The sequence below is a fragment of the Trachinotus anak genome, unplaced genomic scaffold, assembly GCF_046630095.1.
Source record: "Trachinotus anak isolate AG129_WGS33_773 ecotype Australia unplaced genomic scaffold, CSIRO_AGI_Tana_v1 ptg000016l, whole genome shotgun sequence".
NCBI classification, from domain to species: Eukaryota; Metazoa; Chordata; class Actinopteri; order Carangiformes; family Carangidae; genus Trachinotus; species Trachinotus anak.
In genome coordinates, this window is record NW_027273867.1 from 24,025,139 (window position 1) to 24,041,753 (window position 16,615).

Consider the following 16,615-nt stretch of genomic DNA (forward strand, 5'->3'; position numbering starts at 1 on the left):
TCTTGATCATCATCACATCATCGCGATTTAAGAAACGACAGTAGCATATAGGCTAATGCATCATCCTCTCTCAATACATATTGTTGACCCAGGCTGTCAGCCCATTGTTATCATCTGCTTACTGCAAGTTCTACTCTCCCTCCACTCTCACCATCATCTCTCTCCTTCTCCTCATAATCTTCACTCTGCTCACCACCACCAGCATCACCCACAGGTGCTGAAGAAGGCAGCATCTTGCTAAAAGGCCTGTCTTTCTGTTGGGGCTGCAGTTTCTGTGCTTTTTACAGCTGCTGTTTAATGAAGGCACTGAGCACAGATGGGGGAGGGGTTTAAATAGATAATCTCAGTTTACACATTAAAATATAAGGGAGAAGCCAGAAATCCTAATTGAACTTCTGATCTTATTAGTAACATAAAGATGGGAAGATGAGGATTTGTGATGTATAAAAGGAAATCATCAGCACACAGGCTGATTTGATGATGATGTATTATAAATGATACCTGGTGCTGATGGATTTCCCAAAGACTGAAAGCAAAGTGTTTCAGAGTGATGTAGAAATGAACTACACATGTATAATTAACATTTGTAAATATATTTGAATCAATATATGTAAAATTGATGATGAGAAAGATTGAATTATCCCTATAGACTTTACCCAAATATACTACTGGGAGTGTGTGTGTGTGTGTGTGTGTGTGTGTGTGTGTGTGTCCTCAGTGAACTGTATCAGTCACTTCAGTTTCTGTTCAGTGACTGAGGGAGGTTTTTGTACGACGCTTTTTCACTGTGTGAACACAGCTTTGTTATTCAACCAGTGGTAACTCTGACAGTAGTAAACTGCTGCATCTTCAGCCTGGACTCCACTGATGGTCAGAGTGAAGTCAGAGTTTGATCCTCTGCCTGTAAAACGAGCTGGAATCCCTGATGCTCGAGTGGTAGCACGGTAAATAAGCAGTTTAGGTTTTTCTCCATCTCTCTGTTGGTACCAGGCTAAGTGGTGCCCGTTGCTGTTAACATAAACGTTCTGACTGGTCCTACATGTGATGGTGATGGAGGCTCCCAGAGCAGAGCTCACTGCTCCAGACTGAGTCACTGTGACCTGTCCTCTGGACTCTGAGGACACAGAGACACAAACATAAAGCAGAGTCATGGTTTTGTCGGCTTCATTTCAGAGGGACGGATGTTGATAGAGGAGAGGAGTTTGATTCTCTGGACTTTACCTGTGAAGCAGCAGCAGAGGAGAGTCCAGATGAGGACGGAGATCAAAGTCATGTTTTTGATGAGGAGGATTTGTGTGTCTTCTGTTGTGATGAAGGACAGCTGTCAGTCATCCAGTCTTCAACTGTCAGGACTATAAACTCTCCCAGAGCACTGGAGCATGGTGCTGCTGATGCAAAGTGGCTCTCTATGGAAATGCTCTGACTGACTCCAACAGGGATCTGATCACTCTGATCATGCTGTTTATCAGTGGGTCACCTTATTGGAATATTGATGATGAATGTGCTAATGCTCATTTCTATGTGAATGTGGCCAAATATCAGAGTTCATAAAAATCTCATTTTTATGTATTTTCATCTGTATTAATAAAATGTTCAGTTTATTTCAATACATTTCTTATATCTTTTTTAAATTTTAATTAACATCATTCAGTATGAGTGGGATTTTTTGATGAGTTTTAATGTAAATCTGTATTTAAACAAATTTCATTTTGAATGAACAAAATAAACAGACTCCATCTCAGTCTTTTCTGTTTTAGATAAGAAATTTTTCAGACTCTGTAAAAGTATTTAAAACTTACATTTTTCACATTTGCTAATATATAGTTGTGTTTTTTTTAAATTTAAAACTCTAAATTAGTATTTTACCGATGAAACATTGACACATCAGAGGAACCTTAAACTTTTTATCTTTAGTACTGAAACTTGTCTGTTATCATGGTTCAGCAGTGATGCCTGTCTGTTGCCATGGTTACTGAACTCAGAGAGGGAAGTGAGAAACTGACGAGCAGTTTCATCCAATCTGAGGACGACCAACAGAAGGAGTCGTCTCCTCTGCTGCAGTCCACAGAAAAACTTGTTCATCTCTCTCTCTGCAGTGGGTCAAGTTGCCCCCACCCTGACAGTGCTGCCCCCCTCCAGTGAGGAGCCACAGCTGGCCACTGCAGCTGGAGCAGCACCCTGAGGCTCCCTGCAGACCAGTGGGGGAAGCTGGACTCTGTGACCTGTGAGGCCACCCAGGGCTGCCAGACTCTGGTCTCAGAGACGCTGAGGAGAGACCAGTGTTCCCAGTCCTGACCTGACTCACTGGGACTCTGCTCCAGGTTTTACTCTGCTCACTGTGACACTGTCTCTCTCTCTCTCTCTCTCTCTCTCTGTGTTTGCTAGTTCTCTTATTGTACTTTCACTATTTCCACAAAATAAAGATCTGTTTATCGAATAAATTCTGCTTCTATCTGTAGTTTTTATAACAACATGACCATATGACGATGATGGTATTTTCTCAGTAACATGAAATACAACTTCATTGATCCCTTGGTTAAACCTCTACACCAAATGTTTGTGGGTTATAGGTGTGTTTTATCAAAATGTCATATAGTTACACATACAGTCAAGCCCAAAATTATTTATACCCCTGGCAAATTTTGTATTAAATTTATTTTTATTCAACCAGCGAGTTTCTTCTTGATTGGAAATGACACTGGCATCTCCCAGAAGATAATAAAACAATGTACAAGAGGCATCATTGTGGAAACAATAATTTCTCAGCTTTTATTTACATTTGAACAAAAAGTGGCATGTCCAAAATTATTTATACCCTTCTCAATAATCAGTAGAAAAGCCTTTATTGGCTATTACAGCAATCAAACGCTTTCTATACTTGCTGACCAGCTTTTTGCATGTCTCCATTGGTATTTTTGCCCATTCATCTTTAGCGATAAGCTCCAACTCTTTCAGGTTGGAGGGTCTCCTTACCATCACCCTGGTCTTTAACTCCCTCCACAGATTCTCAATTGGATTCAAGTCAGGATTCTGGCTGGGCCACTGCAAAACGTTAACCATTTCTTCACCACTTTTGCTGTTTGTTTTGGGTCGTAGTCGTGCTGAAATGTTCACTGGTGCCCAAGGCCAAGTTTCTCTGCAGACTGCTTGATGTTGCTGTTGAGAATCTTGATGTATTGCTCTTTTTTCATGGTGCCGTTTACTGTGATTGACAAAGCATTAGGTTCCCACCACCATGTTTGACAGTGGGGATGGTGTTGTTAGGGTTGAAGGCTTCTCCTTTTTTACGCCAAATGAAGGATACATCATTGTGGCCAAACAATTCAATTTTTGTTTCATCTGACCATAAAACAGAAGACCAGAAGTCTTCTTCTTTGTCCAGATGAGCATTTGTAAAGGCCATCGGCCTTTTGTGTGCCTTATCTGGAGAAGTGGCGTCTTCCTTGGTCTGCGTCCATGAAACCCAGCAGTGTGCAGTGTCTGTTGGACGGTCTGCCTTGAGACATTGCCACCAGCAGAGCCCAGATTCTCCAGGATGGCCTTGGTGGTGATCTTTGGATTCTTTTTCACCTCTCTCACTATCCTCCTGGCCAGCACAGGTGTCACTTTTGGCTTCCGACCACATCCTCTAAGATTTTCTACAGTGTGGAACGTCTTGTATTTTTTAATAATACTTTGCACTGTAGCCACTGGAACTTGAAAACATTTAGATATGGTCTTATAGCCCTTTCCTGACTTGTGAACAGCCACAATGTGCAGCCTCAGGTCCTCATTGAGCTCCTTTGTCTTAGCCATGACTGTCCACAAACCAACTGCAGAGAGCTGCTGTTTTTCACCTGTTGAGTTGATTAAAACAGCTGTTCCCAATGAATCAGGGTAATTAGGATGCTTTAGAACAGCTTGGACTATTTGGAATGCTATAGAACTTTGGATTTTCCCATAGACTGTGACAGTTTGCAAAGGGTATGAATAATTTTGGACATGCCACTTTTTGTTCAAATGTAAATAAAAGCTGAAAAATGATTTTTTCCACAAAGATGCCACAAAGAAACTTGCTGGTTGAATAAAAGAAACTATAAGTCAAAATTTGCCAGGGGTATGAATAATTTCGGGCTTGACTGGAGCTCTAAAAGTGATGTTGTTTGAGGACAGAAATCTGCTGAGTCTTTGTTGAGCAGAAATATAATCAGCATAAAGAGATATCCAGAAACTCTGCACTCACTCTGCAACTCTGTCTGTGTTTCTTTCTAATGGAGCTTTCATATATTTCAATAGTGCTGTTTGTTTCTAGTAATGCTTAAGTTTTCAATATTTCATGACAGTAAATATGCTTTGATCACATGAGTTTATTTTCTGTGTGTTTTATTATTAAAGTGAGTCATGTTTGCTGTCTCACTGCCGACGTCTTAATAGTAACAGCTGATCCATGAAACCCACAGTGAATCAGTGATTTCTGGATCAGGTCACAGGGTCATTGTAATTATTTAGTGATTTGACAAAAAATATTGGATAAGTTGATTAGCTGTGAGATATTCACTAATGCAGTTTAACCTCATTGTGTGTCAGTGTTTCAGTGTCCAGTGGCATCAAAAAGCCATTTTCTCTCAACCAGCTGAAAAGTCACATGACAAATGATGTTTCCAATCTGGATTGGAATGTGGCTTGTAGCCTAGTTAATGGTTCTGTTATCTAGAGAGGGACAGGGGAAGAGCAGTAAACCTTAGTTTGTGTGTATGTGTGTGTGTGTGTGTGTGTATTCATGCGAGGCAGAGACTGGAGAATCTGGTTGTGTACTCCAATCTTGTGGCCATTTTTTGATTCTCTGGAGATGGCCATTTGACTCATGGTCTGGGCGTATGTATCTTGGTGACCTGCTAAAGTTGGCCTGTTTGTGGAAGAGGGTCCTTTGTCTCTGTTTCTTATCAATGACTTTGATGGTGAGAAGAGTGAGAGAGTGTCAATTTTGTGTCCATAACTCTGCATGTCCTTCCTATGAACTTATTTTATGGATTGTGGCTGATGCCAGGGTATGTCCGCTACAGATCGCTTCAAGTACTGAAACAAATAAGAGAGGTATTAAAAAACATTCTTGTGTTTTCTACTATACTTGTCACAGGTATAAGACTTTACCTTCATAGTAGAAACCAGGCAGCTGTGATAAGTTACATGACAGAGAGAAGAACATGTGTAGCTTCTGTTTGTGTTTGGTCAGAAAATGACTTGACAGTGTTGGTTTGAGAGGGTGGAGGAGGAACAGCTGATTAGCTGGGAAATAGTCCTTCAGCAGATTGAAGGTCAATCAAACACACACAACATACATCTCTCCTTCATCAGTTAAATAAACAAGATCCACAAACACTGGATATAATTTACAGCAAATACTGTAAATGTGACATCAACAGAACAGTGCCACTGAATACAGTCAGGACTAAAGTTTTTTCAACTGATAATTGTAGGGCTTTAACCCACTCAATGAAGAATCAGACTGCACATTATTTTGTTCCATAAACAAGAGAGCTGTTGAACAGTTTTCCAGAATCCTTCACTTTTTTAAAGCGTCTCTGTTGGTACCAGGCTACATGGTTTGAGCCTTAAACGTTCTGACTGGTTCTACATGTGATACTGATGGAGGCTCCCAAAGCAGAGCTCACTGCTCCAGGCCGAGTCACTGTGACCTGTCCTCCTTCCATGAATCAGATAAGTTAAAGCAGGCTCGCTTGTGAAAAAATGGCCGCAATAATTTTTTCCATACGTATGACTTTGTGAACAAAACTCAAAACAAAACCAAATGAATTTATCTGGATTTGTTTCAATAAATGTTTTCCAGAATCATCAGGAGAAATCATCCTGACTCAGTCTCCTGGATCTCAGTCTGTTGTTCCAGGTCAGACTGTCTCTATCAGATGTAAATGCAGTAGACTTATAGGTGATTACATTAACTGATACCTTCAGAAACCTGGAGAAGCTCCTAAACTCCTGATTTATGATACAACAAATCGTCATCCTGGAGTTTCAGATCGCTTTAGTGCAAGAACCCAACAGACTGACTTCACACTGACCATCAATAGAGTTCAGACTGAAGATGCAGGAGTTTATTACTGTCAGCAGTGTAACAGTCGCCCGTTCACACAACCTCGTACAGAAACCTCCCTCAGCTGCAGAGGAACTGATCTGACTCAACAGCTGCAGAGAAACAAAAACACAACAAGACATGTCTCAAATTTTCCTCATAGTTATATTGAATTTTAAATCAACAGTCACACCTTTATCAAAATCTCATATATATTTATTGGCCATTTTCTATCGTCAAGATTTACACGCTGAGTTTGAGTCAAACACAGTCAGAGTTTGAGGTCAAGACATTCAAGGGACGTGTTAATACAGATGAACTTGAGAAGTTTGCTGAGTGTCTTTATTTAATTCCACCAAACTGAAATTCAAGTCTGAAATCTACTGCACTGAAGCTTTAGTGATGTCCCTCACTTGTAGTCACCTTTGATAAATTAGTAAAAATATAAATGTAAATGAAGCAAAGAACTTAAATCCAGTTTAAAAATATTAAACTGTTTGACCGTCTCTTAGTCAATATATACAATTCAAATGTAAGATTGACATGTAGGTCACCTCCATTTTTGCTGATATGTTATTTTATTTTACTGACATATTAAAACTGATGTAGTTTTCTTTAAAGGTCATTTAAACGTGACCTTCACTCATCCCTTAAGCCCATTTTGATCCCACCTCATTTATCAAACCACTGCAAATAGAATATATTACAATGACCCGCAGCAGAGAGACATTAACAAAGTTTTTATGAAACTAAATTCCCTCCTGTGGACTGCGGCAGAGAAGACGACTACATCTGTTGGTCGACCTCAGATTAAGGCATCACTGCTGAACCATGACAGATTTCAGTACAAAGATAAAAAGTTGTTCTCATGTGTTAATGTTTGCATTTGCATTTGTAAGCATTTGATTTTTTGAAAAATCTGTATCTCTTCTAGAAACTTCTGAAATTTAAGTTTCATAGAGAAAATGTTGAATTGAAGAAGATTTTAGTTAAGATTTTATAAATATTGTGACGCACTGAAGAATGACTGCAGTTATATATAATAACTAATATCAGCTAAAATATTAAAATAATGTCATTTTAATTCTAAAATTATGATTTGATTTTATAGTCACTTGTGTGACAGTGATGTTGATTCTTTGGTTGTGAAATATGAGAAAGATTTAACTTTCTGAAAATTACACTGAGAGACAGGAGGATCAGAGTGATGAGGTCCCTGTTGGAGTCAGTCAGAGCATTTCCATAGAGAGCCACTTTGCATCAGCAGCACCATGCTCCAGTGCTCTGGGAGAGTTTATAGTCCTGACAGTTGAAGACTGGATGACTGACAGCTGTCCTTCATCACAACAGAAGACACACAAATCCTCCTCATCAAAAACATGACTTTGATCTCCGTCCTCATCTGGACTCTCCTCTGCTGCTGCTTCACAGGTAAAGTCCAGAGAATCAAACTCCTCTCCTCTATCAACATCCGTCCCTCTGAAATGAAGCCGACAAAACCATGACTCTGCTTTATGTTTGTGTCTCTGTGTCCTCAGAGTCCAGAGGACAGGTCACAGTGACTCAGTCTGGAGCAGTGAGCTCTGCTCTGGGAGCCTCCGTCACCATCACATGTAGGACCAGTCAGAACGTTTATGTTTGGAACAACAAGCACTACTTGGCCTGGTACCAACAGAGAGATGGAGCAAAACCTAAACTGCTTATTTATGATGCTACCACTGGAGCATCAGGGATTCCAGCTCGTTTTACAGGCAGTGGATCAAACTCTGACTTCACTCTGACCATCAGTGGAGTCCAGGCTGAAGATGCAGCAGTTTACTACTGTCAGGGTGCATTTGATTCCAGTCCGTTCACACAGTGAAAAAGTGTTGTACAAAAACCTCCCTCAGTCAAAATGAACAGAAACTGTAGTGACTGATACAGTTCATTGAAGACACACACACACACCCACACACGCACACACATACACACGCACATACTTGTACTTCCATCATTGTGAGGACACTCATTGACATAATGCATTCCCTCACCCCTTACCCTAATCATAACCATCACAACTGAGTACCTAACCCTAACCTAAATCTAATTGTAACCATAACTCTAAAACCTAGTCTTAACCCTCAAAATATGATTTTAAGGTGTCTCAAAAAGTGAGGACAGTCCAAAATGTCCTCACTCTGTTAGTAAAATATTTTTTTTGGTCCTTACTATGTAGCAAGTACAAGTACACACACACACACACTGAAGTTAGAGAACAAAGACATAAACTATAAAAATGACCTCAGACATAGTTTGTAAATGTCTTTAAATGATAAAAAAGACAAATTATAAACTGCAGCATCCTACTATCTTTTCCTTTCCTCTTCTTTGATGTGGATGTGACTGAGATCATTTCAACCACAGATGTCGTCCTCAGGCGAAGAAGTGAACATACACACATATATATGATGGACTTGTGATTAAAGGTCACGTCATCATCCCCTGATTAGATCACCTGTTTCTTACACCAGGATCTTCTGTGATTGTTGTTTCCTATATTCAGAACATCAGAAATACAGAGACCATGTCTATTATGGTCAAAAGTAAACATAAAGAGTGTCAACATGTTACAGTGTCTTTAAACCTTGATCCTTCCACTAAAGCAGTCCCAAGTTCCAGGTCCCAGCACAGACCCTCACAGACCAGGTGTGATCCGCCCCCATCCAGGTCTCTCTGATCACATGATGACAATAACATTACACAGGTGTCATCAGCCTCTGACCTGACTGAACATGTCTGACATCATAGGTCTCATTTCAGCTCGTTGTTGAAATGTGATGTCAGTCATGTTCACATGATGTTATAAACAAATCCCATCAATCCACCAGTGAAAGGAACTAACTAACAAGTCTTGTCTGTGTATCCAAAACCTGAATGACATCTTTAGATTTGCTGTACAGCTCCATTGCTGTCTGTTAATTATTAAAAAAACATGAGTGAGCCACACTGTTGCACTGAGTGACATGTTCCTGGATTTCAATAAAATAATGGAGCTGTAGTTTATTTAGAAACAGCTCCATAGACTAATAACAGCAAAGATATTCATGGTACCTGGTTGAGGGAGTGTCCGCACCACACAGTTCTTCACTTTCCCCATTTAGATCCTGTGTCATGCTGTCAGTTTATGTTGTCCACCCTGAAGAAAGCCTCTAACACCCTGAGCCTCAGCTGCTGAGAAGTCCAGGTGGTCCTCAATACAAAGTTCCTCCTGGTCTCTCTTGAGAGGGACGGATGTTAGAGGAGTTTGATTCTCTGGACTTTACCTGTGAAGTCAACACGCTCTCACCCCAAACTCGTCACAGTCACTTGGTCAGGACCTCCTGGTGTCACTTTTGAACTCCTTTAGCATCATTTTTAATCATGCAGTTTATCTGATACAAATACAGACTGTGCTTTGTTGAAAGTTGATGCATGAATCAAACAGACCGAAGCCTTTTGTCAGAGACGTATATGAGCTGAGACAACATCATGGTTTTGAAGTCACACTGAACTTTTTCTGTATTAAACCACACCACAATCTTTCTCCAACATTAACCAAGTGCTGTGAGTTTCTAAATGAATTTAGTAATGCTGTACTGTTTTATTTCACGTTCAACAATGAAGCTAAAGGTTCCTGACCAAACGTCCGTATGTGATGAGCTGGGAGTGAGAACATGTAGGTGAAGCAGCAGCAGAGTCAAATACTTTTATTTCAATATTAATCTATATAATAGAAAAATATACAGTCTGGGATTTTGTGGCTATTGTCATTTCTCACATCAGCTGTTGAAATATCACAAACAGACTCATTTTGGTGAGTTTGTTTGTTTCAAAGTCAGAGAGCCGTGTCTCTGTACAGTGAGAGGTTTTTGTACGACGGCTCAATGAGTTTGTATCACTGTGGTGGACTTTTGGTGGAGGAACCAGACTGGATGTTGGAAGTAAGTTTCTGATCAAATATTAAATATTGTCTGATGAGTTCAGGTTCTAATCTCTGTGTCTGAACATCTGGAGGAGATATAAATTTCCATGAGGCCGATCTAAACCACTTTAAAATCTCTGTTTTATTGTTCATTTCTCCTCTTTAACTTTGAAGCTGAACTGGAAGCAGATTCACTGAACTTTTCTTTACATGTTCCAGTTAATTTGTGAAACATGAACAATTTGAGCTGCAGCAAAGATTAAACAGCAACAATCCTGCAGTCCTCTTTAAAGTTTAAACTGGTTAGAAATTTAGCTAAAATTATTGTATGACTGAAATTTTCTGAATTTAATAGTTACTTATGGTAATAACTTTTTTAAATCTGTGTCTGATTTTTAAATATGGCTGTCAGTAATTATGTGATATTTTGACGTTTAACAGTTGATCTGATTTAACTGTTTTGCTCTTGATAGTTTTATCAGTAAATGTGTTTCACTATAAATGAACCAGGACTTTGAAGAAATTCATAAAAAACTGAAAATGTTTCCACATGGTATTTTTAAATTACATTAAATTGTGTAATATAGACTACAGTAAAATGTAATTATTAAAATGTAAAATCAGCTTCTTGTGTTTCCAGTGTAGTTTGATGTATTTCAGGTCAAAGTGTCTGATGATTGTCTCTGTGCTGATGTGCATGAGAGACTTCTTAAAGGGAAGTGAAACAATGTGTGAGTGAGTGACTGGTGGAGCAGAAAAACCATCTGACAGAAACTCCTTAAAGGAGAAAATCAACTCTCACACAGTAAAGGTGTCCAAGTGTGTGCTGTTTGATTGACAGCTGTGTGCTCCCTGTCCTCTAAGCTGATTGGTGTCTCCTAGGTGATACCCGTCCCACCCTGACGGTGCTGCCCCCCTCCCAAGAGGAGCTCCATCAGACGGAGGTCACGCTCATGTGCCTGGCCAACAAGGGCTTCCCCTCAGACTGGAGTCTGGCCTGGAAGGTGGGGGGCAGCAGGAGCAGCAGCAGCTGGGAGGAGAGCAGGAGCCCCGGGGTGCTGGGGAAGGACGGCCTCTACAGCTGGAGCAGCACCCTGAGGCTCCCTGCAGACCAGTGGGGGAAGCTGGACTCTGTGACCTGTGAGGCCACCCAGGGCTCCCAGACTCTGGTCTCAGAGACACTGAGGAGAGACCAGTGTTCCCAGTCCTGACCTGACTCACTGGGACTCTGCTACTGGTTTTACTCTGCTCACTGTGACACTGTCTCTCTCTCTTTCTCATCTTCTCTCTCTGTCTCTCTAATATGTTTGCTATTTTTCTAATGTTTGTAATTTCACTGTTTCCACAAAATAAAGATCTGTTCATCAAATAAATTCTGCTTCCATGTGCAGTTTTTATTACATCAGCAGGTGATTATGAAATTTTCTCAGTGACTTGAGATATAACTCGATTGATAACCCTCCCTGGTTAAATTTCTGCAGTAATTATTTGTGGTGTGGCTAATATTTTCTTTTCTTTTTTGGCTAATTACCAGCATTTCACTTCCATTCAAAAACTGAGATCTGAAAGTAATTGCTATGTGTTGTTTGAGGGACAGAAATCTGCTGAGTCTTTGTTGGATTTTCAGAAGCAGAAATATAAAGTCAGGTATCTCCAGTAACCCTGTAACCAAAAATTTGTCTAATTTCTGGGATAAACTGTTGTCAAATGTTAACACAATCATTCTGTGCTATTAGTGTTACTATTAGTTGAGTATTTGTTTTCATTCATGTGTGTAGATGCCTTTGAAATAAAAAAAGTTATTTTGAATGTTAGAGTTGATCATGTATGAATGATTTTAAAGACTGTGTGAGATGTACTACGTCATGAGAATGAATAGATGTCGTAAAATTAATCATTAAGTGTAACATCGTCTGTGTGAAACTCTCTTTTTGTCTTTGATGCACATTTTGAGTTAAAATTCATATATTGCACATTCTGATTATTTAGAATCTGAAATCAACATTTTTTTTAATTATTTGATTCTCAACATGACTTTTTCATTATTTCTATAGGCAACATTTCTTCCAAGATGAGAATATGTTGCAGTCAAACTCTAGTGTTTTAGTTTCTCTGCAGCTGTTCAGTCAGATCAGTTCCTCTGCAGCTGAGGGAGGTTTTTGTATGACGTTGTATCACTGTGTGAACGGGGAGCTCTCACTCTGCTGACAGTAATAAACTTCTGCGTCTTCAGCCTGAACTCCTCTGATTGTCAGAGTGATTTACTTCCACTAAAACGATCTGGAATTCCAGAGTGACGGATCAGAAGTTTAGTAGTTTCTCCAGGTTTGTGAAGGTACCACTGCATGTCATAGTCAACATTTGAACTGGCTTTACATCTGCTAGAAACTGTCTGACCTAAAACAACAGACTGAGATCCAGGAGACTGAGTCAGGATGAATTCTCCTGATGAACCTGGAAATCATGAAAAAGAGGAGAAGGGTTATTGAGACAAATCCAGCTTGGAGAAAGATGATCAACATCCAAAAAGAAGAGGATCATTTCTTTAACATGGAGAATAGTGTTACAGCTTGTTTCAGTCTTTCCCCATCATAGCAGAAAATCATTGTGGTGAACCTGGTTGCATCCTGAAGCCAAGTTTTCAGAAGAGAGTCTCACCCTGAACAAGGAGCCCCAGGGTGACCAGCAGTAGAGTCCGAGACATCATCATCGTGCTGCCGGCGTGTCAGTGGCTCTGAAAGGCCTGGACAGCCACTGATCAACACTGGCCTCTTAACAGCTGGGAGCAGAGAGGGAGGACACATATGCAAACACACAGAGTCAGTGAACTGTAGCTGTCCTCAACATCATCATGTTTCCCATCAGCGCTGAGAGAGGTGAACATTAAAATCATGAAATGAGGGAATATGAATGGTAAAAATGTAGGGTAAAAAAACCTTAATCTCATTTTCATTGCAGCTCAAAAGATGTGAATTCTTCGGCGTGAGAATTATGGGGCTTATTATGCAATAATTTTGACTGTGCTAAGGTTGTTTTAGAGCATTTCACTTGAAATGAGTCAGTGAATTCAATTTGTTTTTGATAATAAATGTACTGAATACACTTTTAATAGAATCTGTTTGTGAGTGAAGTAAAGCCTGTAATAACAAATGAGACACTTATTCTGGTAAAGACAGGAAGAGTTTTGTTTACAAAGTCATACATATGAAAAAATGATTACGATTTTTTCAGAAGTGAGCCTGCTTTAACTTATCTTATTCATGGAAACTTGGGAATAAGGAATCTGTTACAATTAGAAACTTCAACTGAAAGAATCTGTGATGTAAAACAGGATGTCATCGGTCTACAAGCTGATTTTACGAGCTGATACCTGAGATACTGGTGGATTTTAAATCAGTTAAGGTTTCAGTAGTGAATCAATCATCAGAGGAGTAAAACAACGTCCATTTCTAGTGTTTTTTCTTTCATTTGATTAGTATAAAAATATACAGCTCCATTTTTCTTACAGACACACATCAATTAACGATGTTAATGTCCAATTACTGCACACATACATCTTTCTATGGCTGTGAGGACACATTTTGTTTTGAGACCATGATTGTGAGGACACTTTGATCTTGTAAGGACATTTTGCCCAATTCACACAATTCAATGTGATTTTTGTGGGTTCAGACTTGGTTGTTGGGTTAGAGTTTGAATTAGGTTTGGTTTGGCATTTGTGTGTGAAGGTTAAGGTTAGGGTAAGGGGCTCGGGAATGTGTGGCCTCGTTTTACCACATTCTACTTTACTTGTGTGTGTGTGTGTGTCCTCGGTGAACTGTATAAGTCTCTGCAGCAACTTCCAGCTGCAGCAGTCAGTTCAGTTTCTGTTCAGTGACTGAGGGAGATTTTTGTACGACTCTTTTTCACTGTGTAAACACCGCCTGACTGTTGATAGCATGATAACTCTGACAGTAGTAAACTGCTGCATCTTCAGCCTGGACTCCACTGATGGTCAGAGTGAAGTCAGAGTTTGATCCTCTACCTGTAAAACGAGCTGGAATCCCTGATGCTCCAGTGGTAGCACGGTAAATAAGCAATTTAGGTTTTTCTCCATCTCTCTTTTGGAACCAGGCTAAGAGGTGGTATGAGCCAGTATAATAAACGTCCTGACTGGTCCTACATGTGATGGTGACGGAGGCTCCCAGAGCAGAGCTCACTGCTCCAGGCTGAGTCACTGTGACCTGTCCTCTGGACTCTGAGGACACAGAGACACAAAAGCGGAGTCATGGTTTTGTCGGCTTCATATCAGAGGGACGGATGTTGATAGAGGAGAGGAGTTTGATTCTCTGGACTTTACCTGTGAAGCAGCAGCAGAGGAGAGTCCAGATGAGGACGGAGATCAAAGTCATGTTTTTGATGAGGAGGATTTGTGTGTCTTCTGTTGTGATGAAGGACAGCTGTCAGTCATCCAGTCTTCAACTGTCAGGACTATAAACTCTCCCAGAGCACTGGAGCATGGTGCTGCTGATGCAAAGTGGCTCTCGATGGAAATGCTCTGACTGACTCCAACAGGGACCTGATCACTCTGATGATTTTGTTCAATAGTGGATGAGTCAAGTTTTCAGAATAATAATTAGAAACATGTCATTGTTCATTTATGTGTTATTTCTACTCATGTGTACTTATATTTTAATCTGTAATGAATGTGAAAAGGTTTGAAAATCACCTCTGAAGATTAGAAATAAAATGTGGGACATCATTAGCATCAAGAAATCTTTAAAGTCCAAGTAAGTTTAATTTTCAGCAGATAGATTCATCAAATAACTTGATGACATTTACAATAAATAGAGACCAATTCACCAATGAATATATTATGTTTATGAATAAAACAATAACTGGTGTCATATGTTGCTGTCTGAAATGATCAGAGTAGTTTGATTAAATCTACAGAGGTAGAGTGTGTCTCAGTGAAACATATCAATGATTGTTTATTTGTTGTTTGTATTTTTTTTTTAAGTGAAAAGATTATGTGAAAAATCTGATTGTTCTGTCACAAACATTGTTTTTTATTTTCTTTCTAGAGATTGTAACAGAGAATATAAATGTCCATAATACACACCCCTGTCTTTTCAGATTATGTTTATTGGATCACATTTTCATTAAAAACATGATATATCATTGTTCCCTTCACATAAATCATTGTACATGTGATACTGTGTCAGCAACAAATAACAAGTCAGAGCATTTCCATAGAGAGCCACTTTGCATCAGCAGCACCATGCTCCAGTGCTCTGGGAGAGTTTATAGTCCTGACAGTTGAAGACTGGATGACTGACAGCTGTCCTTCATCACAACAGAAGACACACAAATCCTCCTCATCAAAAACATGACTTTGATCTCCGTCCTCATCTGGACTCTCCTCTGCTGCTGCTTCACAGGTAAAGTCCAGAGAATCAAACTCCTCTCCTCTATCAACATCCGTCCCTCTGAAATGAAGCCGACAAAACCATGACTCTGCTTTATGTTTGTGTCTCTGTGTCCTCAGAGTCCAGAGGACAGGTCACAGTGACTCAGTCTGGAGCAGTGAGCTCTGCTCTGGGAGCCTCCGTTACCATCACATGTAGGACCAGTCAGAACGTTTTTTACAGCAGCCCATACCACCTCTTAGCCTGGTACCAACAGAAAGATGGAGAAAAACCTAAACTGCTTATTTACCTTGCTACCAGTCGACCATCAGGGATTCCAGCTCGTTTTACAGGCAGTGGATCAAACTCTGACTTCACTCTGACCATCAGTGGAGTCCAGGCTGAAGATGCAGCAGTTTACTACTGTCAGAGTGAACATTACATCAACAGTCAGTGGGTGTTCACACAGTGAAAAAGCGTCGTACAAAAACCTCCCTCAGTCACTGAACAGGAACTGAACTGAAACTGCTGCGCTCATGTCAACATGTTGATGCTTCAGTATATTAACTGGAAAGATAAAACCCAAAAGAGCTGACAGTCTCTCCACTGCATCCACATGTTCTAACATCACAACAGGAAGGTCAAAGGTCATATGTGAAGGTCATCATGCACAGAGCTGCTTGTTAGTAAAAAGTCTTTCATATGACCATCCATACCTGCAGCTCCCACCAGGTTGAGGATGTGATGCTGAGAGTCTGAATGAATCAGTTTGTCCAATCATTTCTTTGTCAGATCATCACCAAGCATTGACAATGTCCCTGAGACCTGATCCAGAAATGACAGCAGTCACTGCCCTCATATACTTACATGCAGGTCTAGTTTGTTGTTTACTTTTATTCTGTCAGACAGAAATATGTATTTTATACATTGTGCTTCTGCTTTGCATGTTTGAGTTAGTTTCTAACAATGAAGCACAATGTGATCTTCTTTGGTCCACATTTCTATTAACATTAATATATTTCATTTTACTGTTTTGAAATTCTTGCGTTATGAGACTTTCATATACTGAATTTGTTTAGTACTCAATGATGAAGTGTTTGTAACGAGATGACAGGCGACTATCAAAATCAAACAGGAAATGATTATAATCAAATCAAATCAAATTCTGATGCATCTTCTAATCTAATATTATATTCAGAAATGTATTATCAGACACAC

At 39.8% G+C, this 16,615-nt stretch overlaps 1 protein-coding gene, 1 pseudogene and 1 gene segment (V, D, J or C); 1 reads left to right on the forward strand and 2 right to left on the reverse strand.

The window, feature by feature from the left end:
- Nucleotides 1-7,556: 7,556 nt before the first annotated feature.
- Nucleotides 7,557-11,350, forward strand: LOC139634273 (immunoglobulin kappa light chain-like). Its single transcript, XM_071500633.1, has 4 exons — nucleotides 7,557-7,927; nucleotides 8,713-8,755; nucleotides 9,954-10,029; nucleotides 10,893-11,350. The coding sequence occupies exons 1-4, from the start codon at nucleotides 7,572-7,574 to the stop codon at nucleotides 11,219-11,221; spliced, it is 804 nt and encodes a 267-aa protein (XP_071356734.1). The 5' UTR covers nucleotides 7,557-7,571; the 3' UTR covers nucleotides 11,222-11,350.
- Nucleotides 11,351-11,455: 105 nt separating this feature from the next.
- LOC139634483 (immunoglobulin kappa variable 4-1-like) lies at nucleotides 11,456-13,156 on the reverse strand (annotated as a pseudogene).
- Nucleotides 13,157-13,213: 57 nt separating this feature from the next.
- LOC139634482 (Ig kappa chain V region K16-167-like) lies at nucleotides 13,214-14,438 on the reverse strand. The segment is given in 2 exon segments: nucleotides 13,214-14,247; nucleotides 14,350-14,438. Coding segments are annotated over 2 exon segments (384 nt in total).
- Nucleotides 14,439-16,615: the final 2,177 nt, after the last annotated feature.